The sequence below is a fragment of the Brassica oleracea genome, chromosome C4 (assembly GCF_000695525.1).
Source record: "Brassica oleracea var. oleracea cultivar TO1000 chromosome C4, BOL, whole genome shotgun sequence".
NCBI classification, from domain to species: domain Eukaryota; kingdom Viridiplantae; phylum Streptophyta; class Magnoliopsida; order Brassicales; family Brassicaceae; genus Brassica; species Brassica oleracea.
The window spans coordinates 14,936,624-14,959,072 of NC_027751.1; the positions used below are offsets into that span (position 1 = coordinate 14,936,624).

The window sequence follows — 22,449 nt, forward strand, 5'->3', positions numbered from 1 at the left end:
AATTTTAGTTTTATATTTTCGAATTTAAATTTCAAAATTTTATTTTTAAAAAAAAAAATATTTTTTTTTTTAAATTCCGAGGAAATGAACCCTCGGAATATACCGATGGACATGTTCCTCAGAATATACCGATGGACATGTTCCTCGGAATATACCGACGGACTAATTCCTCGAAATATATCGAGGGACTCGTTCCTCGGAATTTTCCGAGGGCTCTGTTCCTCGGAAATTCCCGATGAAAATTCCGAGGAACATTTCGTCAGAACTTCCGAGGATTGGACCATCGGAAAGTCCATCGAAATATCCCGAGGAAGTTCTCCCTCGGTATATTCCGAGGAGCTTTCCGACGAACTGGTGGTCCTCAGAGTTTCCTCGGAAATTTGTTTCCTCGGAATTCCGTCGGAAATTTCCGAGGGCTTTCCGAGGAAAAATGAATTTCCGAGGACTTGTTTCGTCGGTATGTCGTCGGAATAACGTTATTCCGACGACGTACCGACGATTTTTATGTCGCTGTTTTCTTGCAGCGGTGAGGTGATAATTTAAGTCGTTGGACCCAACATTATCTGGTGGTGAGGTGATATTGTCACCACACACCAGTAACACTACTCACACACACGATAAGCCTATAATTTATGTTACTTTCTATTCGAATTATGACCTGATAATAACCAACATTTAATCATTACTGGGATTGGCTTCCTTATCAAAATCTTGTGGTGGTATTGATTTTGTCTTAATTTGTTTTTGTTTGACACGTATTAAAATTTAAATAAAAAGAACTAAAACTACATATGAACATGAGTTGATCAACTCGTACACCTAAATGATTCGAGGTGTAAACGCATGGACTGTGACATGGTATCATAGTCACGGTGTTACTTATCTTCCATTTGTGTAAAATTAGAACTCTTTGTATATGGTCTATCTATAATATTTTGTTTTATTAGAAATAAATGATGGTAGATTTTGTAAGTATTCATAAAAATACAGTGCATACAAAATATAGTGCAACGAAAACTAAACTGAAAATATAAGTGTATGCACTAGATAAAACAAAATAAATGCACTAGATAAAATGCAGTATGACTGTTAGTGCATACAACAATGGCCAAATTTAAATCAACATACTGCATGTTGTTGGAAAAAAAACTTTGGTAGCAACTTTTACATTTATATTTTCAACAAAACTTCTAGTTTAAATTGGATAAGAGACTCTTATGTTCTTATCATTAGAGTTTTGTAAAGCTGCAACTAGAATGCATTTTTTTTTAATTAAAACTTTTTGAATGTTTAATTCATGTGCATTTCAAAAATATTTCACCAGTTACAATTAAAAAATGGAATGCGTATTCCATTTCATTCTATACCATTCCAAAAGAAAATTAACTACCATTTAAAAAATCATTCCAAATCAAAAACGTTTTGGAATAAGTGGAATGCAGATTCAATTCCATTAAATTCCAGGAATAATAATTCCGATCATTCCATATATTCTTTTTAGTTGTTACCAGTTACACCCTAAATCATATGCAATACTGCAAAAAATAGAATTAATGGAACAAAAAAGAATGGAATTATAGGAATGAAATACTGCAAAAAATAGAATAGATTTCATTCCATTCATTCATGAACAAATTTGTTATGAAATAATTTTCTTTGTATTTTTATATAATTATTTTTGGAATTGGTGGAATGACCATTTCATTCCATTCATGGCAAATGATAAAAAAAATTGTAGAATTAATGGAATCAACCATTCCACGTCATTTCATTCCAAAATATTATAATTCAGTTACACCCTAAATTATCTAAATATACAATAACAACGTGCAAATTTGTTGATAATAAAATAAAAACCTTTAAACTCGAATACTTTGAATAGTCGCTTTATTCGAACTAAGACTGCTAGATCTTTCCGTAGAGAGTTACACTTTGTTGGTTGTTCTATTCCGGTTTGGTTATCCAGACCACCTCAAGTTTAAGTAATAGAATAGCCTTTTTGACGTCAAAAAAAAAAAAAAAAAAAAAAATAGTCGCTTTATTCGAACTCAAAACGGGCAAGGAAGGCCTCGTAAGTTATAGTTAACATCTTTCTTCGTCCCATCATTTTCCGGTGACTTTCTCGACCAGTAACCACCACGTGTCTCCCTTCTTTCAAACTAATAAATCACGGGTCCACTGTAACAGACAACTCTGAGAAGCACTGGATCGTTGCCCACCCTCGCTCTCTTTCTCTCCCAACAACGCCTTTATATAACTTGCTTCGTGCCTAGGCTACTATAAGCGCGTCTTCGTCACTCTACAAAACCTTAATTAAACTTTAATAACTACATACTAATCCCTTTTTTTATTAAACCTCCCCCTCCCCCGCCATTATTCTCAAAGAAAATCCAAACGACGACGACGATGCAAAACGTATACGCATAGCTTATCAGTCACCTGCGTAACGCCATTTTTTCTTCCCTAGAATACGCAAACAATGCGGTAATAATCAGAGCTTATCCATATAAATCATCAAGAAAGCAATCCAATGTCTATCTTCTAATCGAATATTTTTTTTATAAATCTGTGTAGTTGATTGTCATCGGAAGCAAGAAGTAGAAAATGCAGTAACACAAAGCGGCAAAGCAACAGCTGAAGCGAAAAAAAAAAGAAGAAAAAAAGCAAAAGAGGATCCTTATCTGTTTCTTCAAGCCATTTTCTAGCTTATATATAGATTCCAAAAGGAGTAAATCAAGAAATCGTATCGATCTTGAATAATTGCAGCGAAAATGGTAAGAGGAAAGAAGGTGGAGATTGTTTCTCTACTTGTTCTTGTGATAGTGATGGCCGCAACGGCGGCAACTGTGACGTATGACCACCGTGCTCTTGTAATCGACGGGAAAAGGAAGATTCTGATCTCTGGCTCAATTCACTATCCTCGTAGCACTCCTGAGGTAACTACACTGTTACACATCTATACATACATACGGCTACGTATATACATAAATCTTACTTATAATAATATATTTTTAGAAATTTGTATTTTTTTTTTCTGAACTTTTATTTTTGGATATTTGGTGTAGATGTGGCCAGACCTTATACAGAAATCAAAGGACGGTGGCTTGGACGTTATAGAGACATACGTGTTCTGGAATGGTCACGAGCCTGAGAAGAACAAGGTCGGTTCTGTTTTGGGTTTGTGCTTTTTGATTCTTTTGTCCGAACTCTATTTTTTAATATTTTTGGGGTGAAATTATTTTTGCAGTATAATTTTGAAGGAAGATATGATTTAGTAAAATTTGTGAAGCTTGCTGCTAAAGCTGGTCTTTATGTTCATCTACGAATTGGTCCTTACGCTTGCGCAGAATGGAATTACGGGTAATAAAATGTGGTTTTCTTCTGGATACCACTCTGTTTTTGATTAATTTTAGGGGTTCTATTAAAAATAGTTGACTGAGTCACTTTTCTTCTTTTTTAAATGGGGGATTTTGTGGAACAGAGGTTTTCCAGTGTGGTTGCATTTTGTTCCTGGAATTAAGTTTCGAACTGACAATGAACCATTTAAGGTATAGTTAGCTTATTTGTGATTGTCTTTATTTATTTCTTCTTGTTTATTATGTGAACAAATGTATGATGGTTTGTATGTGTTTGCAGGCGGAAATGCAGCGGTTCACTGCCAAGATTGTTGATCTGATGAAGCAAGAAAAGCTATTTGCATCGCAAGGAGGCCCAATCATTCTATCCCAGGTTTATTCTGTGAAGAATTTTTGATCACATTACTACTTGTAACATTTCTCATGATTTTCTCAATTGTTTTTTTTTTTGTTTTCATGATTTTGGATGTCAGATTGAGAATGAATACGGGAATATTGATTCAGAGTATGGTGCTGCTGGTAAAAGTTATATGAAGTGGTCTGCTTCTATGGCTCTTTCACTAGACACTGGTGTACCCTGGAACATGTGCCAACAAGGAGATGCTCCTGATCCCATTGTCAGTTTCCTGAACATTCCACTAATTTCCTTAAATATGTAAGTGTTTGATTGAAACATTCTTAATTTTTTTTTCTTGGTAGATCAACACATGCAACGGTTTCTACTGCGACCAGTTTACTCCCAACTCAAACAACAAACCTAAGATGTGGACCGAGAATTGGAGTGGATGGTGAGTCTCTTGGTTCTTTACTGTACCTGAGTTTGCATTTAACTCACTTTCTTGTATATCTGGGACGACTAGGTTCCTTGGTTTTGGAGAACCTACCCCTTACAGGCCAGTTGAAGATCTTGCATTTGCGGTCGCACGGTTTTTTCAACGAGGTGGAACTTTCCAGAACTATTACATGGTAACTGAATTTGAAACATAAGAAGCCAATTGTTTTCTCTATTATGTTTTACTTTCTTGTTACAATGTTTACTTATTTACTTTGGTTTTGTCATGTTCAGTATCACGGTGGAACAAACTTTGAAAGAACAAGTGGAGGACCCTTAATCTCTACTAGTTATGACTATGATGCTCCCATTGATGAGTATGGTGAGGACTCTCCACCACTGGACATGTCTTTCTTTTCTTCTTGGATCTGTAGTTGTCTGTGAATTTATCTCTTGATGTTGATTTTTTTTTTGTTGTTGTTGCAGGACTTCTTAGACAGCCAAAATGGGGACATTTGCGAGATCTACACAAGGCTATCAAGCTTTGTGAAGACGCCTTGATTGCTACTGATCCAAAAATTACTTCGTTAGGTTCAAATTTGGAGGTAACAAACAACAATAAAACTTCAATGTCACTCCACTTCTTGCAACATTCTTTGATTGAATCATTTCACATTATATGATTTGACTTCACAGGCAGCTGTATACAAAACTTCAACTGGATCATGCGCTGCTTTTCTTGCAAATATCGGCACACAATCTGATGCAACTGTGACTTTCAATGGCAAATCATATCGCTTGCCTGCATGGTCCGTTAGCATCTTGCCGGATTGCAAGAATGTAGCTTTCAACACAGCAAAGGTCTGTTTCATTAGAATGTCTTTAAACATTATTCCACATGGCAACTTCTGATACCAATATTGAATATGTAGATAAACTCTGCCACCGAGTCTACCACATTTGCTCGTCAATCATTAAAGCCTGATGGTGGTTCATCTGCGGAACTAGGATCACAATGGAGTTACATTAAAGAAACTATTGGAATATCCAAGGATGATGCATTCGTGAAACCTGGATTGTTGGAGCAGATTAACACTACAGCTGATAAAAGCGACTACTTGTGGTACTCACTGAGGTATATATAGTAGGCCTGAGCCGTTTTCTTTTTAAAGACCTTCTCTTCTTACAAAAAGCAGAGGTTTTAGCATGTATTATGTAAAACAGGATGGATATTAAGGGCGATGAGACTTTCCTTGATGAAGGATCTAAAGCCGTCCTTCACATCCAATCCATAGGCCAAGTGGTGTATGCTTTTATAAATGGAAAACTTGCAGGTGAATATTACTCTTTTAAGTTTTCACAAGGAGATGAAGTGAATATTGCAACTGAGTAGCATTGATTCTTGGTTTGTAGGAAGTGGAAATGGCAGGACGAAGATTTCTTTGGACATCCCAATTAATCTTGTAACTGGGAAGAACACAATTGATCTTCTTAGTGTGACCGTAGGGCTTGCGGTAGGTTCTAATCACCAAAACATTACTACACAAAATGTTTATACAGGGCATGAATGACTCAACCTATTTAGCTAAACTTATTCCTCAGAACTATGGAGCTTTCTTTGACATAATTGGAGCAGGAATCACCGGTCCTGTGTCACTTAAAAGCGCCAAAACTGGTAGCTCAATGGATTTGTCATCACAGCAGTGGACTTATCAGGTATGTTGCATTTTGATCAACGACAAGAATCTATTGTCATACCTCTTACTTTTTTCAAGTTGTAACGGCGGTTGATTTATAGGTAGGACTCAAAGGGGAAGACACAGGATTAGGAAGTGGAGATTCTTCTGAATGGATTTCAAAGTCTCCTTTGCCCACTAGCCAGCCACTAATTTGGTACAAGGTGAAGATAATATCTTGTTATGCTTTAAAGAACTATTGTATTTTCTTGTCGCCCTTCTAACAATATCTTGTTATGTTTCTCAGACAACATTTGACGCTCCTTCTGGGAGTGATCCAGTAGCGATAGACTTCACAGGCACAGGAAAAGGCATTGCGTGGGTGAACGGACAGAGCATAGGTCGGTACTGGCCGACCAGTATTGCACGAGCCGATGGTTGCGTAGGGTCATGCAACTATAGAGGAACCTACCGCAATAACAAATGTCTCAAGAACTGTGGAAAACCTTCGCAGACATTGTAAGTACAAAACCATCTTACATCTATCTCAGCTGATTCGTTAAACCTGAGTTATATAATAACGATATCCATTGTTGGTTTGTACAGGTATCACGTGCCTCGCTCGTGGATAAAACCAAGCGGGAACACTCTTGTTCTGTTGGAAGAAATGGGTGGAGACCCGACGAAGATATCGTTTGCAACTAAACACACAGGAAGCAACTTGTGTTTGAAGGTGTCACAGTCTCATCCAGCTCCTGTGGACACATGGACTTCGGACTTCAAATTCTCAAACAGAACCAGTCCGGTTCTTTCGTTAAAATGTCCCGTCTCCACTCAGATGATATCTTCTATAAACTTTGCAAGCTTCGGTACACCCACAGGTACTTGCGGTAGTTTTAGCCACGGCCGGTGCAGTAGCGCCCGATCTCTCTCCGTCGTTCAAAAGGTTTGTTTACATTTAATTTGTTTCTTCTCTGTCTATGACTTTGACTACTTCCTATTTATAGTTGGAGTTTTTTTTCATGTGTGGCAGGCATGTGTTGGATCAAGGAGTTGCAAAGTTGAAGTATCGACGAGAGTCTTTGGAGAGCCTTGTCGTGGCGTCGTCAAGAGCTTAGCTGTGGAAGCTGCTTGTGCATGAGTTACATGTTCCTTTTACCTCCGCAGATTTGATATGAAATGTAATTGTTTAAAATAAAGCAAATGAAATGGATGATAATATGAAGTCGTCAATTCAAATAAATTTGGCAGGAATTAAAGTTCTCTGCTGGTTGCTATTGTTACTCTAGAGTGTAGACACGTTACAGTTTACACAAAAAATGTTGTATCAAGATACTTATTAGCCATAACTGATTACTACTTGAAACTTTCTCAAGATCAGTGAACTTCTATGAATCCTTTGCTCCTGGAGTTAAGCAAACAACACTAAGAAAACCAAAGACCAATTTAGCTCAAATATAGACGGCGTAACACTCGCAAATCTAAATGACAAGCACGAAAAACTGAAAAAAAAAATCATGTGTTCCGATCAAATGTGAAAAAAATAGACACTGACACGAGCATAACCCGGTCACAAGAGAAGAAACCAGCAATGTCTATGACTAAGGTGAAACCAAATTTTCTTTTTTTACAAATTTAGAGGCCTATTTATATAAAAAAATTTGCAGGCTTGAGGCGAATGTTTTATCCGATTTGGCGCAGGATCAGCCTTGTCTAGAGCATTGGACTGAAAGTCTCTGAATATTCACTTGATTAACAATGTACAATGGAGGGCGTATATAAGCCATTTACAGTTTGAGAAGATCCCTATAATGTGGGAGAGAATCATGGAACTGAAATATGCGTAATGGACTAATTCAAATAGCAAGAATATCGGCATATTCTTTCACCTTCCCGCGGTATGATCGTTGGCGCAGCGGACGGTCAAACTGGATCGAAAGTCGGTGAAGGGAGATGTCGGAAGGCCCTTAGTGAATATGTCTGCGTATTGGAGCGCATATGGAACGTTAATGACCTTCACCTGACCCAATGCAACCTTTTCTCTGACAAAATGAAGATCAATTTCGATGTGTTTAGTACGTGTTTGACTGGGTTCAAAGACATGTAGACCAAGCTAATGTTATCGCAAAACACAAGTGTAGCTGTGCAAAGGGGACAGTGATGTTCGAGCAGGAGGTTCCGTAGGAAGCAAGTTTCTGCAACAGCGTTGGCAATCCCTTTGTACTCTGCTTCCGCACTTGATCTAGAAACAGTTTGTTGACGTTTCGAGGACCAGGAAATGACATTGTCGCCGAGATACACGGCATAACCGCAGGTTGATCGGCGAGTATCGGGGCATCCAGCCCAATCCGCATCTGAGTATGCAGTTAGAGTGTTGAGTGAGGACTTGAATATTTGAAGCCAAGAGGGCTGGTGCCTTTGATGTATCGTAGGATGCGACGTAAGGCACTCATGTGCTATGAATGGCGACGGGTCATGCATGAATGGCGTAGGCTATGTCAGGGCGTGTGAAGGTGAGGTATTGAAGGGCACCTGCGAGACTTATGTACTCTGTTGGGTTCTTGATTCGATCACCTGACTCAGCAGACATTTTGGAATTGACATCCACAGGCGTTGATACCGGTTTGCAGTCAGACATACCCGCTCTAGCTAGTATCTCAGTTGCATATTGCTTTTGTGAGACTAAGACGCCTGACTTGTTGTACTCCACTTTAATGCCGAGGAAGTAGCTGAGACGTCCCATGTCTGTAATAGGGAATTCACGTTTGAGTTGTGTTATGATAAAAGACCTTGTGAGAACGATATCGTCTACATAAAGTAGTAAGTACACAAGTCCACGGTCGCTGCGATACACAAAGAGAGATGGATCGCATTTGCTTGACACAAACCCCAGACTGGTCAGATAAGAAGCAAACCATGCATTCCAAGCACAGGGTGCTTGTTTTAACCAATAAAGAGCTTTGTTGAGCTTGCAGACATGGTGTGGATTTGCTTTGTCGACGAAACCAGGGGGCTGATGCATATATATCGTCTCAGAGATTGTGCCGTGGAGGAAAGCATTTTTTACGTCGAGTTTCCTCATGTCCCAATCTCTCGAAACTGCAATGTTAAGAACCGTCCTTATGGAGGCCAGCTTTACTACTGGCGCAAAAGTCTCATCCTAGTCTACTCCAGCCTGTTGAGTTTTGCCATTGGCGACCAAGCGAGCTTTGTGTCTCCTGTGGATTCCATCTGCATCATATTTATGCTTGTACAACCACAAAGAGTTAATGATGTTAGCTCCATAAGGTCTAGGTACTAAACTCCAAGTCTTATTTTTAATCTGAGCATCGTACTCGTCTGTCATAGATGGGTTCCAGTTCGGATCAAGTAAAGCTTTTTGGTGGCTCGTGGGAATTCTAGACAAAGAAGAAGTATATAAGGAAAAAAATTTCTTGGGCTTATGAACCCCAACCTGACTCCCCATAGTCATCCTCTGGACCGGTATTGGAGGTTGAGAGGGAGCGTTATTTGTCGTCGCAGGTGTTGGTTTGGGAGGAACAGAGACTGACTCGGTTGGCTGAGGTGCTAGGAGAATATCCTGGAACACTTTAGAAGGATTATCTGTTTCTAAGAAATCAAACACACGAGGATTAAGAGAAACTTTTTCTGCTTTAGGAAAAGAATTTTCATCAAATACCACATGTCTGGAAATGATTATCCTATTTGTTTTCAAGTCCAGACACCTATAATCCCTGTGATGAAGAGGGTATCCAAGGAACAAGAAAGGAGTGGATCTTGGTGATAGCTTGTTTGTGGTAGAAGTGTATATTCGGGAAACAAAGGCAACCGAATATTTTAAGATGAGAGTAAGAAAGAGATTGATTATATATAACCGAGTGTGGAATTTTGTTACCCACAGAAGCAGAAGGCAAGATATTGAGGACATGAGCAGCGACATGAAGTGCCTTCGTCCAATAGAAAGGAGTAAGATGAGATTGGAATAGGAGTGTCCTGATCGCATTATTGAGAGTACATATCATTATTTCAGACTTTCCATTTTCTTGAGAGGTATGGGGACATGAGAATCTGAAAGTTATGCCATTACGAGCAAAATGATCATGAAAGAGGGAGTTGTCGTATTCACCACCGTTTTCACACTGGAATGATTTGATTGGAGATTTGAATTGGTTGTTGACATAAGCCGAGAAATGTAAGAATTTTGAGAAAACATCGCTCTTCTTGCGAATTGGATAAACCCATAATTAATGTGATAAATCATTAAGAAAGAGCACATAATAGCGACAACCACTAATGTTGGGAACCGGTGAGGTCCATACATCAGAATGAATGAGATCAAAAGGTTTATTGCTTTGAGTGATAGATTTCTGAAAAGGAAGTTTTATGTGTTTCCCAATTTGACAAGCATTGCAACAAAATGACATTTTGTCTTTATTACATGAAATGAAACCAGAAGAAATAAGAAGATTAAGAGCATTGTTGTTCGTATGAACAAGACGCTTATGCCACGTTGAAGGAGATTCTTTGGTGATAGCCGCAAGTGCCATTGATTTATTAAGATGAGAGGGCACTGGGTAGAGATCACCTGTACTGTCACTGCGGAGTAAGAGTTTCCGAGTTTCCAGATCCTTCACGGAAAAGCCAAATGGGTCAAATTCAACAGAACACCGATTGTCGGTGGTGAAACGACAAACAGAGACAAGGTTTCTAATAATGTTAGGAGCAATCATGACGTCTTTTAAATGTAAAGGACGAGTCTGAGATGGAATAATGGAATTGCCAGAAGAAGATATAGGTATAGACGAACCATTACCGACCATGACAGACCTTCCGGTGTTCGTATTAAAAAAAAAGTGAAGTATACTTGACGATGAAGCTAAGTGTGCGGTTGCACCACTGTCCATGAACCATCCATGTTGTGAAGGGTCCGCTAGCGTCATTGTATTGAACGCCTCCGCAAAGTCCGTAGTTGGCACGAGATTGGCGTCAGTCAAGTGGGCTTGAGCCGGAGCAGGACACTGAGCTGGTAATGTATAGGGCCGCGGAGCATACTGAATGTGAGGAGGCATTTTCCATGGAGCTGGTGATTGTTGTGGCTGCTGCGACCAGTTGTTGAAGCCATACCATGGTGGTGGAGAACCCCAGTTGTTGTAGTTGGGACGCTGATGGTAGTTGTTGTTGTTGTAGCGTCCCTTGTTGCGATTGCCTCGTCTGTTACCACGACCTGAGTTATTCCTCCGATTGTTGTATTGTTGAGGCGCAAGGTTGGGCTGATCTGTAGCTACAAGCACCGTTGAAGAAGAAGAATGATCTTTGTGAGTTGCGGTGACTTTGTGGATCTTTTTGAGGTGAGACTCCTCCATCTCTAGCATGTTCTTCGCGCCATCAAATGAGGGAAATGGCTTCTGGTGTTTGACCACATTCAGAATGTAGTCAAATTTGTCGTTGAGACCATTCAACATGTACATGACAAGCGTCTTGTCCGCTACTGGGGCGTTTAGGTTAGAGAGCAGGTCGGCAGTGGACTTGTTGTTGACAGTACTCGTTAATGGATAGTTCTCCGATCTCCTTGTTGCGAAGGTCGTTGTCCAGTTGCATGACTCTAGCTTCTTTATTGTTTCGGAATTGATTCTCAATCCGAGCCCAAACGTCGTGAGCGGTTCCACCTTTCTTGAAAGTGGATTTGAACAGCGGCTTAGCAATCGTTCCATACAGCCAAAGCTTAACAATCACATCTCGCTTGTGCCAGGCGGCGTCGTTGTCATCAGTCGGGGTAGAGCTTCCATCAAGATGGCCGAGAGCATCGAAGGTGAGGCAGTGCATCAGGAACAACTCCCTCCACGCATCGTAGTTGCACTCGTCTAGATCAAGGACAAGCGGTATGTGTGTCTTAATGTTCGTAACTCCGTAGGCTCTCTCGGTCGTGGTGTGTGGGGCAGCCGTCGATGGCGTAGAAAAGCAAAGGTAGATTACGATAAAGAAAAAGAATCGGATCAGAGAGATGGCTCTCATACCATAAAAGTCTCTGAATATTCACTTGATTAACAATGTACAATGGATGGCGTATATAAGACATTTACAGTTTGAGAAAATCCCTAACATATGGGAGAGAATCATGGAACTGAAATATATGTAATGGACTAATTCAAATAGATATTCTTTCGTGGACAACTATCCTGTGGGGACAACGCTTCACACAGTAAGAGCAAATAGGACGAGACATATGTTACTATGTTACAACAGTAATCCAGCACTGCTCTTAGTTACAAATCCTCTTTAACTCTCAGGAACAAATGCTCAGCAATTACCTTATTGGCCCTGCCGAGTGTTGTTGTTGGTTAAAGTCGCCTTAACTGAACTAGGGTAATTAAAAGAGTCACGGTTGGACCGGTCGGTTCAATTCGAGTTTTTAAAAAGGGTTTGTGGTCTGAATCTAATAACATTTGGTAACTCCTCACACTTCCAACTAAAAACCCTAACCGTTTCTCCATCGTCTCTACAAGCCCACTTCAAATGACGTCATCTTCAGTCGACGAGCTCCCTTCCGCCGCCGAAACCCTAACATACCAGATTCCATCCGACACCACTCCCATCGACCCAATCCCATCTTCCAATGACGTCGAAGCCGTAGGGGAGAAACGTAAGCGCGACGACGACGACGACGAGAAGACCACCAATCTCGAATCCTCCACTCCTTCGCCGTGGTTCAAGACGAGCCTCTGCTCCTACTTCAGACGCCAGGGCTCGTGCAGCCACGGGGACGCGTGCAAGTACGCCCACGGCGAGAAAGAGCTTCGTCAGAAACCGGATAACACGTGGGATCCGACCTCCGAGCGCGGTAAGAAGGTGAAGATGATGTCGGAGAAATCCGCGGAGGAGGAAGAAGAAGTGGGCGACGTTATGTTCACGGAGGAGATGATGGATGATAACGATGGTGAAGAGGGAGGTGTTCATGATCTGTCGCTGAGTAAATGTTTGGTGCATTTACCTACCAAATGGCAATCAGATGATATCAAGACCTTTCTCCGAGAGCAGGTAAAGTCTCAGTCTTTAAGATCTCAAACATAACCTTTGAGATTAGTTCTCTTAAGTAAAGTTTTAGTCTTTAAGTTCTTAGGTTCTCAAACATACCCATTGATTAGTTCTCTTGAGTCATTTTTTTTAGTTTTTAGGATCGCAAACATAATCATTGATTAGTTGTCTTAGAGTAAATTTTTAGCCTTTAAGATCTGATACATAGCCCTTGAATTAGTGTTTTTTTTTTTATAGTAAAGAATGATATTTTAGCCCTTTTATTTAGTTTCTAGGTTAATGTTAGTGTAGTTGAATAGATCTTTGTATAGATTGAGTGACTGATTCATTCATTTCTTAGGGAGTTGAATACAAGTTTGCGAAGAAAAGACGAGGAATGATGGTTGGTTTCCTGACCTTTGAGAATGCAGAACAATTGAAAAACGGCGTCGAGGTGCTTTTCTTTCCTTTGTCGAGTTTTATCGAGATATGAGTTTTCTCTCTTTTTGCTGTTTGAAAGTCTGTTGAATATATGCAGGTTTTGGAAGGCAAAAATGTGAATAACAAGAGTTTGAAGATTGCTAATGTCCTTCCCCGTACATTCGACAAGAACGGAGCGAAGAATCCGGCTGCTAAACTCAAAAGCGCCCGCGAAGCCGTGACTCCCTTGGCAGACCTGTCTTACGCGGACCAGCTTGAACAGAAGAAGGCTTCTATCTCGCAAATGCTGAAAAAACTTGTCAGGAACTTTCTCATACTCTCTTTCATATCTTCTGCGATTGCTTTTAGTAGCCTCATGATTTTTTTTGTTGGAAATGTATTTTATTGGCAGACGAGGAATGCGCGTAAAGCTTGTCCTAATGGAAAATCACTTCCAGAATGGGTCCTTCAGTCTAGAGAAATAGGTAATAACACTATACTTTTGATCTCCATTTTGATTGGATTAGACTTTTGATTCATACGTTAAATCATTTTAGGTGGTCTTTCATGTAAGCTCGAGGGCATTATAGAATCACCGCTTGTGAATGGTTACAGGAACAAGTGTGAGTTCTCAACTGGATATTCCGTTGAGGGGAAGTTAACTGTCGGATTCATGCTCGGAAATTTTAGGTATATACAGTACTTTCTTCTCTGAGACTTTGTTTTCATAGTCATGGGAAGAACTAATGCAACATCTTTCACCAGTGCGGGTGTAACAGCAGTGGAGGAAGCTGTGAACTGTCCCAATATCTCGAAACTTGCTTGCCGTTACGCTTCGATCTTTCAGAGTTTCTTAGAAAAATCAAGGCTCCCTGTTTGGAATAGGTTTAAAAGCTGTGGGTTCTGGCGACAGTTGACGGTATGTGTATTGCTGTTGTGTTATATAGCTCTAGCATGACTTACCTAATTCGGTATTTGTTTTCACCTGGCTCAAACGTATTAGGTTCGAGAAGGGAGCAAACCTGGTGTGGTTTCAAGTGATGAAGATGCCGATTCAAGAATTGCAGAGGTTATGCTTATGGTTCAGGTTTGTTCTACGGATACTGACGAGGCAGAAGTGGCGACTGAGTTTGAACAAATGGCAAAAGCATTTGCTGAAGGAGCTAGAGCAAGCTCTCCACCTCTTCCTCTCACTGTATTAGTTGTTCAAGTAAATTACTTATCCTTTCTTTATTAAATCCAAAACAAAAATTGTAGAATACACTTTTAGTATCTCTCTATAGTCCAATTTTATCATTTTCACTATATCTGTGGTTTCTTTGCTCAGGATCACGTAGGGATATCAAACGTTGCACCACCAGATTGTCCACTACGGTTGCTGCCTATTCCAGTGTCAGATAATGGAACACATCAGGACCAATCCACCAATGTCTTGACTGAAGCTCGGATTCACGATCACATCAACAACCTTCGGTTCAGCATATCCCCAACAGCGTTCTTTCAGGTGATAATTGAATCTTCAGGGTCGATGGATCTTTAGGATGATTTGGTGAAAGTGGTGTTGGTTGTTGTAATAGATTTCGAAATGATTGATCCAGGTTAATACATGCGCCGCGGAGAAGTTATATTCACTTGCCGGAGATTGGGCTGATCTTGGTCCTGACACTTTGCTCTTTGATGTATGTTGTGGAACCGGAACAATTGGTCTTACGCTGGCACATCGTGTTGGCATGGTAATACTCAATCCTTTCGTTATTGCTGATATGGTTGAACAAAACTATGAAAGTGGGTAGGTTCGGTTACTAAACATCTTTGGCTCTTCTTACAGGTGATTGGCATAGAAATGAACGCTTCGGCTGTATCAGATGCGGAGCGGAATGCAAAGATCAATGGCATAAGCAACTGCAAGTTCATATGTTCAAAGGCATGTGTTTGACGATAACATATGTTGGTTTCGTTTATCTTAATCAATGGTTCTTCTTCATGGTGGTGATTCGTTGGCTTTAATTTTTACAGGCAGAGGATGTGATGAGCTCTCTACTTACAGAATACCTAGATGTGTCTGAAACTGAAGAAGCCAAACCTCTAAGTGGTGATCTTGAGAAACAAATTTCCTCAGCAGAAGAAATCTCAAACTCAGAAGATGCACCTCCTGCAAACATTCAAGAAGTTCAAAAGACTGAGCAGAAGGACTCCTCTGAGACGGAACGATCTACAAAACGACAGTTCAAAAACGTAGTTGCTATAGTGGATCCACCTCGTCCTGGACTTCATCCAGATGTAATCAAAGCCCTGAGAACCCATCCACGGCTGAAGACGCTTGTGTTAGTTTCCTTCTCCCAAAACACTTAACACAACTCAAGTTACTTTGTTTATGTATCCTAACACCAGATTATTTTTCAATGGCATTGGTACTAACAGGTACATATCGTGCAACCCTGAAACGCTAGTGGCAAACGCAATAGAGCTTTGCACGCCGTCTTTCGAGAAAACGGGTCAGGAGAACAAAGGCTACCGAAGACAGAGCAAGATGGGAACCGCCGCTTTGGCTCGACACAGAGCCAAGAAAATGCCTGCTTCTGAGCCTTTTAAGCCTGTCAAAGCCATGGCCGTTGACCTTTTCCCTCACACCGACCACTGCGAGATGGTAATGCTACTCAATAGGTAATAAAACTATTTTTTTTGTATAAGAGATGACAAAGATTCATCATGTATCACCAAATGCAAACATCTATTGTGGTTTTTTTACATTAAAACAAAACACAATGTAAGGATTTTTTAGTATATGTTCTTTTTTCAAAAAGACAAGAGAGGAGGCTTTTTAAAGAAACTCTGATTGGTTAAAGTAAGTGTAACGAGCCCTGGCTAAGTTATCTTGTCGTTTCTTGTAAATAAGAGCTCCGATTGCAATGGCTCCAACTCCAAGTAACGCTCCAATGACGATCCCTGCTTTCTTCCATCCACTCATCCCTCTATCTTCGCCTTCCTCTTGCTCGAATTCACCATCCTCGCTTGCTTTGATGTCTTCTGGTTCACCCTCTTCCGCGGGCGCAGGAGATGGGGTCGGAGAAGGGAAATTCTCTGTCTCCTCCTCTGAATCATCATCGGCATCATCGTCTGATGGAGCAGGAGCAGGTGCTGGTTCAGGAGATGATGGAGATGGGGAAGGAGGTTCCTGCTGAGGAGATGGTGGTGGAGAATCTGGTGATGAAGCTGGTGGCGGAAGGGGAACCGCTTCTGGTGATGGTGATGGTGATGGTGATGGTGACGGTGACCGTGATGGAGATGGTGAGGGAGAGGAATGTGATTCTGGTGAAGAAGAAGACGGTGGTGGAAGAGGAGAATGCGCTGGTGCCTCACGTTCCGGTGAGGTAGCAGCATGTGATGGAGAGTCCTCCTGTGCACGCGAGAATTCGACATTTAGGAGACACAATGATGGAATGACAATGAAACATAGCATTTTAGCCATGGCCATGGCGTTTTGATTCGATCTTTAATCGTTTTTTATATAAACTTCTGAGTCAATTTTGGTCGTATCAAGACGTCTCTTGTAAAATGCCGTTGGGAGAATATGTTTTCTGGCTTTGTATGCCTCTTTGAGAGAGGGAGAGAGCTACGGAGAACCAGGAGAGGGAGAGAATGAATGGGGGAGAAGATGCATCAATACATGTTTCTAATGTTTCTGTCATATTATACAGCTAACAAATTACTCAAATAGATGTATGTATTTTAATGATATGTCATTTTTAGATTTTGTTTAATTAATGATGTTGCTACCATACCATGTCGAATGAATTAAGCTCCTTCAATAATATTCAAAACTAGGTTAAAACTCGTTCTTTGCCATTACCCTTGAATATTATATATATAAATTCTTATATGTATTATATGTTTTTACATATTACGAAATAATAAATATATATTGAATAATTAAAAAACCACTAGCATTACATATACATTAAATTGGTGCGAACATATAAATAAATTTTATTAATCCAAACAAATTTTTTTATTTAATAAGATATATAATTAAATTTAAATGATATTAACATATATAATTTTTAATATTAATATCTATTAAATGATGCTTTCTATTTATATGTTTTTTGATCAATTTTATTTTTATAGCAAAAACTTTAAATTATTGATAACAAAATTTTTATTGTGGGATTAATAGTTTTATTAATTATATTTTTTTAAAAAAATCAAGTTGTCAAGTTCAAAGCTTTTATCAAAAAAAAAAATATATTTCAAAGAAAATTTTGAAATTAAAATATATATGTATTTTATATAATAGATAGTTTAATTTGAAACGGTATATATATATATATATATATAGCTTTTAATCTTAATAACTATTAAATGAGACTTTCTATTTATTCGATTTTGTAATCATTTGTATCTTGTCATAACAAAAATTTTAAACATAGATCACAAAATTTGAATTTGAGATTTTTAACAGTTATAATAATCTATAGTCGTTTTTAAAGTTCAAAATATAATATATACAGAAAAATCTAAATTTTTATTATATGGTTAATGTTGTTTAATTTATTTTAATAGTTTAAAATTAAACAAATATGATAGAAGATAGACTAATTTTTAACAAATCTTTATTATTCAAAATCATTAATTATCATATATACTTTAACCTCATTAGAAAATTATGTAACTTTTATTTAAAGAAATAATAAAAAATATTAATAATGAATTTATGGTTAGTTTAATAAAAAACTTATTATATACTCCCTCTGTTTTTTAAAGATGCACATTCTAGATTTTTCACATATATTAAGAAAACTCTTAAATATGCATTGTTTTTTGTGAATAACAATTTTTCATAATTTTTACCCAATAGAAATTCAATAAACACCATTAATTTTTTTGAAACTTACAATTTTTCATAAAATCATACATTGAAAAAGTAAAAAATGTATCTTTTTAAAACAATTTTTTTTTCCAGGACATACATCTTTTAGGAACGGAGGGAGTATTTAGATGGCCAACATATTTCTCTAAGAATTCTAAAAGTCATTTTAATGATGACACGTTACTAAAAAAAATGTTGTAATATTTTTTAATTAATATATAAAGGATTGGCTGCATGTCTTGTTTCTTTATAAAGAAATCACTGGTGCATGTATTTATGCAACTTAATACGCTCATTCGTTTTTAATACATCTTTAATTCGTTGATTAAAAAATGAATCGTGAATGTGTGTAACTCCTAAACCATGGACTGTAATTTGTAACATGACTGTGGAAGTCTTGGACCAGTGTGACGTGTTAGGATAGGCCCTCCAAATAAATGAGAAGTTTGGCCACTTGTCGAGGTGAAAATAGATTGAATACTCACAAATTTCAACATATCTCAAATTTTATATCAACTAAATTGAAGTATTTGGAAAATTATTGATGTATGAGTATGAGTTCCACTTCATTCTTTCTTTTTATGTATAGAGAAATTTGTCAAGAAAAAGTTGTCTCTCCAATTTTTATGAGAAACAAATTCACCAATTTTTATTTATTTATCTAATTCTTCAAAAATAAAACTTTGTTCATTATTTATTTTTGTATCCATCAAATGGTAATCGATTAAAGTCTAAATCTGGATCTATTAGATTTAAATCGGTTTACCAAAATAATAACAAAAACAATTTAATTAATATTAGAAAAAATATAAAATAATAAAATAAATTTAAAAATTTAAACAGAAAATATTATATAAAGTTTTAACATTAATTCTGTTAACACAGTAAAGCATATTTGTAAAATATCTGAAATAACTTTTTTTTTGTTTAACGGTTTGACTTTAAATTTATTTTTCTCTTAAAATGTATCTAAACTATTTTGACTCCTCCGTATAACTTATTGTTGATATGTGGTAAACAAAAAAAAAAAAACTTATTTTTTGATATGTATGGACTTTGGAGAAGCTTTAGTTGCTTTAAATCAAATCGGCTTAACCCATACCTGGCTCACTCAATCTGCCTACCCGTGTTCGTCATCCTCAGATTCTTTTCTTCAGGAGAGAAACTAACAAAAAGAAAAAATCCCTTTTCCTTTCCGAGCAAATCAAACCTAGGTTGAGTTTAACCATGATCAGCATTCTCGCTCAGGTTATCCTCTTTCATCTCTAAACTCCTGGTTTTAATGAATCGATTTTCATTGCTTCGAATCTATTCGCTCTATTGTAAATGTGTTGTTGACATTCGTATCTCTTCGTGTATAAGGAGCGTCTTCTCGGCTTCACGCTGGGTAGCGCCTTGACCGGATTCATCGTTCTCGAGCAGCGAAAACTCATCCATGAATCCGTCGCCGATCGTAAATCTCAATCCGTCGATCAATCTCAGGTTGTTATCCTCTTTTTTTTTTTTTTGAGTCGAGAATCTATTCTGTCACAAATCCCTAGATTTTATTCAATTTCACGATTGATGAGATTCTCGGTTCCGGTTTAGCTAACCAATTTTGGAACTGGAGAAGGCTAAATGTTGTTTTAAGGCATCTGATATTAGAGTCTAGCTGGATTTGTAGGTTTCTGGTTATAGTTTAGAGATCATACATTAGGTTGCAATTGTAAGTTAAAAAACGTGGGATGTTTTTGCAGGTGAGAGAAGGCATATTCGGGAAGAAATATCGGATGGAGTTTGCATCTGTGTGGAACAAAGCTGTGGACCAGACCTTTGAACCTGCCATTCAATATCTTAGCTCTCGTAAATGGTAGAGAGAGACATGGATACCAACATACGTTTGCTCAAAATGTTGAAAACTTTCCACAAGACTATTGTTCCCCCTGTTTCTCTACGTATTGTTGGTGTTATTCTTTTCAGTTGTGTGATGTTGTCTTGAATACACTAGTATTCCTGTTTTGCTCTACTTTTCTTGAGCAGAGTGTTGTTGTGCTTACTGAAGAATATCTTTTGGTTTGTTATTGGTTGTTTGGCTTAATGATTGCTGTGACAGTTCCTCCCATTTGTTTTGTGTTAGATTTGATTTATAATTGGCAGGTTAATGAGGATCAATATTCGAGCATGCCGTAAACAGTCAAATAAAATTAGAAACAAGCTTCAAGAAAAGTGAAGCAAATAACAATCTTGAATCTAAGCTATATGGTGGCTCCATCATGATATCAGCACAAAAGCCAGGCTGAAAATAATTGGAAGGGTATGATCTTTACCGTGCTTGCGTACTAGTCCAACATCTTTCAAGGAAAGGTGTGACAACAGTCGATGAGCCTGTGGAATTCCCCAGTATCTCTGAAATTACTTTTAATCTTTCAAACGCTCACTGTTAGGAATAGGGTTAAAAGCTCTGGGTTCTGGCTTACACTTGAGGTTATGCTTATTGTTTATGTTTGTGTCTTGGTTCATTGATACTAACGGTCACGACATTAACTAAGAAATGGTAGTTGATATTTGCTAGCCTGTGATAATTTCTTGTTTTGATTCTCATTCCTGCCAGTTCAGGGTTTGAAGAAATAGCAAAAACTCAAACACGGTTTCTAACGGTCACGACATTAACTAAGAAAGCAGTAACTTGGGACAAAAACAGGAACAAGTACAAAACAAAAGGAGTCCAAGTAGTATTAAGAATTGGTCTGAGGGAGCCTAGTATCATCTGCATGGTCCGACTAGCCAGGGAGAGAAACAGGAGGCGCGTGCCGATCTCCCGGGAGACGTATAGCATCAGCTGAATCACGCGGTTTAAGCTCAAGATTCTCGCAGTTACAAATCTCGACCATGAAACCATCGGGATCATTAAAGAAGAGCTGGTCGATAGCCGCGTCTTCCTGCTCACCTACCGTCCTCTTGATGTACTTCACATCCACTTCCTTGAGCCTCTTCTCCAAAGCTTCCATGTCTTCGCACTGGAACGAGATGTGGTTATCCATTGGGTCTAAATGCTCCGTGTTTGAAGGTAGCTTTTCTTCGTCTTTAGCCTGCACCAAATGGATCCCAACACCGTAGTTGAATAGCCACGCACCGTCGAAGTCTAGGGACGCGGGACGCTCTGTCTCCACGAACCCCAACACTTTCGTGTAGAACTCGAGAGACTTTTTGACGTCTCTGCAAAGTCTTGATACATGGTTTAACGCCATCAATGGCGGCTTTGATTCATCGCTTTTATTCTTCTTCTTCTCCATTAGGTTTTGAGAAATTGCTTTGTCTAGAAGAAAGAACTACCTTAAAAGCGGGAGTGGTCGAGGGTTGAAAGATGGACACGTGATAGGCGGCTGACTAGCGAGCTTACGCGTGTGAGAACACATTTGCTCACGTGTCACACTCTTCAACTTCACATTATCATCTGTATTGTGTCTGTGTTGGGCCCAAATTGAAGATTGCTTGAACCTATTCTCTCTGTGTTTCTACTTTCTTTAACTGACAGATTGTTATGTTTTAGTAGAAGTTTTAGCAAAGCTTGTTGTTGTTTGGCTTTATGATCGAGATGCTCTCTCACCATCCATTATATCATGTTATATATTATTAGTCAAGTACTTTTTTGTTAATATAAAACAATTTTTAAAAAATGTTTCCCTTGTTGTAAACTTAAGGATTTAGAACTGTAAGTTTATGTATATTATTAATGAATAAGTGTTCCTTTTATATAGGGGTTACAATAGAGATAAATGAAAATACAATAATAAGAAAGATTACAAATCATAAATGAATTAGGAAATTGACAAGTTGTAGCCGCCTCTTTCTCCTCTCCAAGTCTTGCGGTCGCCTCTCTCTCTAGGGTTGGACCATCTCTCTCTCTAAATGTATGTGCCGGTTATGGACCGGACCGGTTATGGACATCCACTAATTGATTTATAACACTCTCTCTTGGATGCCATAACCATACATGGATTGTAATACGCTTAATGTTGTCTCATTAAAACCTTATCAGGAAAACCCAGTGAGACAAAACCATGATGAAAGAAAAAGAGTACAACACGTACTACTCCCCCTGATATGAACCTCAGTGGAGGTCCTTCAGCCTACGCATCCCAATCTGATGCGTGAGCTTTCTGAACGTGCAGGTAGGAAGTGCCTTGGTGAATAGGTCAGCTGAATTGTCACTGGATCGTACTTGGACGACCTGAACCTCATCGGCTTTCTGAAGCTCGTGAGTAAAGAAGAACTTAGGCAATATGTGCTTCGTCCTATCACTTTTTATGTAACCGTCCTTGAGCTGAGCAATGCACACAGAATTGTCCTCATACATCATGGTTG

General features: G+C 38.6%; 7 protein-coding genes across 7 annotated transcripts; 3 read left to right on the forward strand and 4 right to left on the reverse strand.

The window, feature by feature from the left end:
* Nucleotides 1-2,260: 2,260 nt before the first annotated feature.
* LOC106341709 (beta-galactosidase 8) lies at nucleotides 2,261-7,135 on the forward strand. The gene is made up of 20 exons (XM_013780407.1): nucleotides 2,261-2,484; nucleotides 2,575-2,936; nucleotides 3,066-3,161; nucleotides 3,248-3,360; nucleotides 3,482-3,548; nucleotides 3,637-3,729; nucleotides 3,830-3,973; nucleotides 4,056-4,144; nucleotides 4,217-4,322; nucleotides 4,423-4,510; nucleotides 4,615-4,733; nucleotides 4,825-4,989; nucleotides 5,061-5,263; nucleotides 5,353-5,462; nucleotides 5,542-5,642; nucleotides 5,731-5,844; nucleotides 5,927-6,028; nucleotides 6,112-6,323; nucleotides 6,411-6,750; nucleotides 6,838-7,135. The coding sequence occupies exons 2-20, from the start codon at nucleotides 2,772-2,774 to the stop codon at nucleotides 6,943-6,945; spliced, it is 2,535 nt and encodes an 844-aa protein (XP_013635861.1). The 5' UTR covers nucleotides 2,261-2,484; nucleotides 2,575-2,771; the 3' UTR covers nucleotides 6,946-7,135.
* Nucleotides 7,136-8,969: 1,834 nt separating this feature from the next.
* Nucleotides 8,970-11,266, reverse strand: LOC106338222. The gene is made up of 3 exons (XM_013777252.1): nucleotides 10,255-11,266; nucleotides 9,259-9,413; nucleotides 8,970-9,035 (listed from the first exon to the last, which is right to left on the reverse strand). The coding sequence occupies exons 1-3, from the start codon at nucleotides 11,264-11,266 to the stop codon at nucleotides 8,970-8,972; spliced, it is 1,233 nt and encodes a 410-aa protein (XP_013632706.1).
* A 40-nt stretch (nucleotides 11,267-11,306) lies between these two features.
* Nucleotides 11,307-11,816, reverse strand: LOC106338223. The gene has a single exon (XM_013777253.1). The coding sequence runs from the start codon at nucleotides 11,814-11,816 to the stop codon at nucleotides 11,307-11,309; it is 510 nt and encodes a 169-aa protein (XP_013632707.1).
* Nucleotides 11,817-12,234: 418 nt separating this feature from the next.
* Nucleotides 12,235-16,065, forward strand: LOC106341710 (zinc finger CCCH domain-containing protein 24). The gene is made up of 12 exons (XM_013780408.1): nucleotides 12,235-12,839; nucleotides 13,177-13,269; nucleotides 13,354-13,554; nucleotides 13,648-13,720; nucleotides 13,793-13,925; nucleotides 14,001-14,154; nucleotides 14,239-14,445; nucleotides 14,563-14,739; nucleotides 14,834-14,968; nucleotides 15,064-15,159; nucleotides 15,252-15,559; nucleotides 15,657-16,065. The coding sequence occupies exons 1-12, from the start codon at nucleotides 12,318-12,320 to the stop codon at nucleotides 15,901-15,903; spliced, it is 2,346 nt and encodes a 781-aa protein (XP_013635862.1). The 5' UTR covers nucleotides 12,235-12,317; the 3' UTR covers nucleotides 15,904-16,065.
* Nucleotides 15,971-16,961, reverse strand: LOC106341711 (alpha carbonic anhydrase 8-like). The gene has a single exon (XM_013780409.1). It carries the CDS (start codon nucleotides 16,708-16,710, stop codon nucleotides 16,057-16,059), a length of 654 nt encoding a protein of 217 aa, XP_013635863.1. The 5' UTR covers nucleotides 16,711-16,961; the 3' UTR covers nucleotides 15,971-16,056.
* A 2,222-nt stretch (nucleotides 16,962-19,183) lies between these two features.
* LOC106341715 lies at nucleotides 19,184-20,185 on the forward strand. The gene is made up of 3 exons (XM_013780412.1): nucleotides 19,184-19,353; nucleotides 19,468-19,587; nucleotides 19,842-20,185. Exons 1-3 carry the CDS (start codon nucleotides 19,333-19,335, stop codon nucleotides 19,956-19,958), a joined length of 258 nt encoding a protein of 85 aa, XP_013635866.1. The 5' UTR covers nucleotides 19,184-19,332; the 3' UTR covers nucleotides 19,959-20,185.
* LOC106341712 lies at nucleotides 20,107-21,683 on the reverse strand. The gene has a single exon (XM_013780410.1). It carries the CDS (start codon nucleotides 21,375-21,377, stop codon nucleotides 20,865-20,867), a length of 513 nt encoding a protein of 170 aa, XP_013635864.1. The 5' UTR covers nucleotides 21,378-21,683; the 3' UTR covers nucleotides 20,107-20,864.
* Between the last annotated feature and the right edge of the window lie 766 nt (nucleotides 21,684-22,449).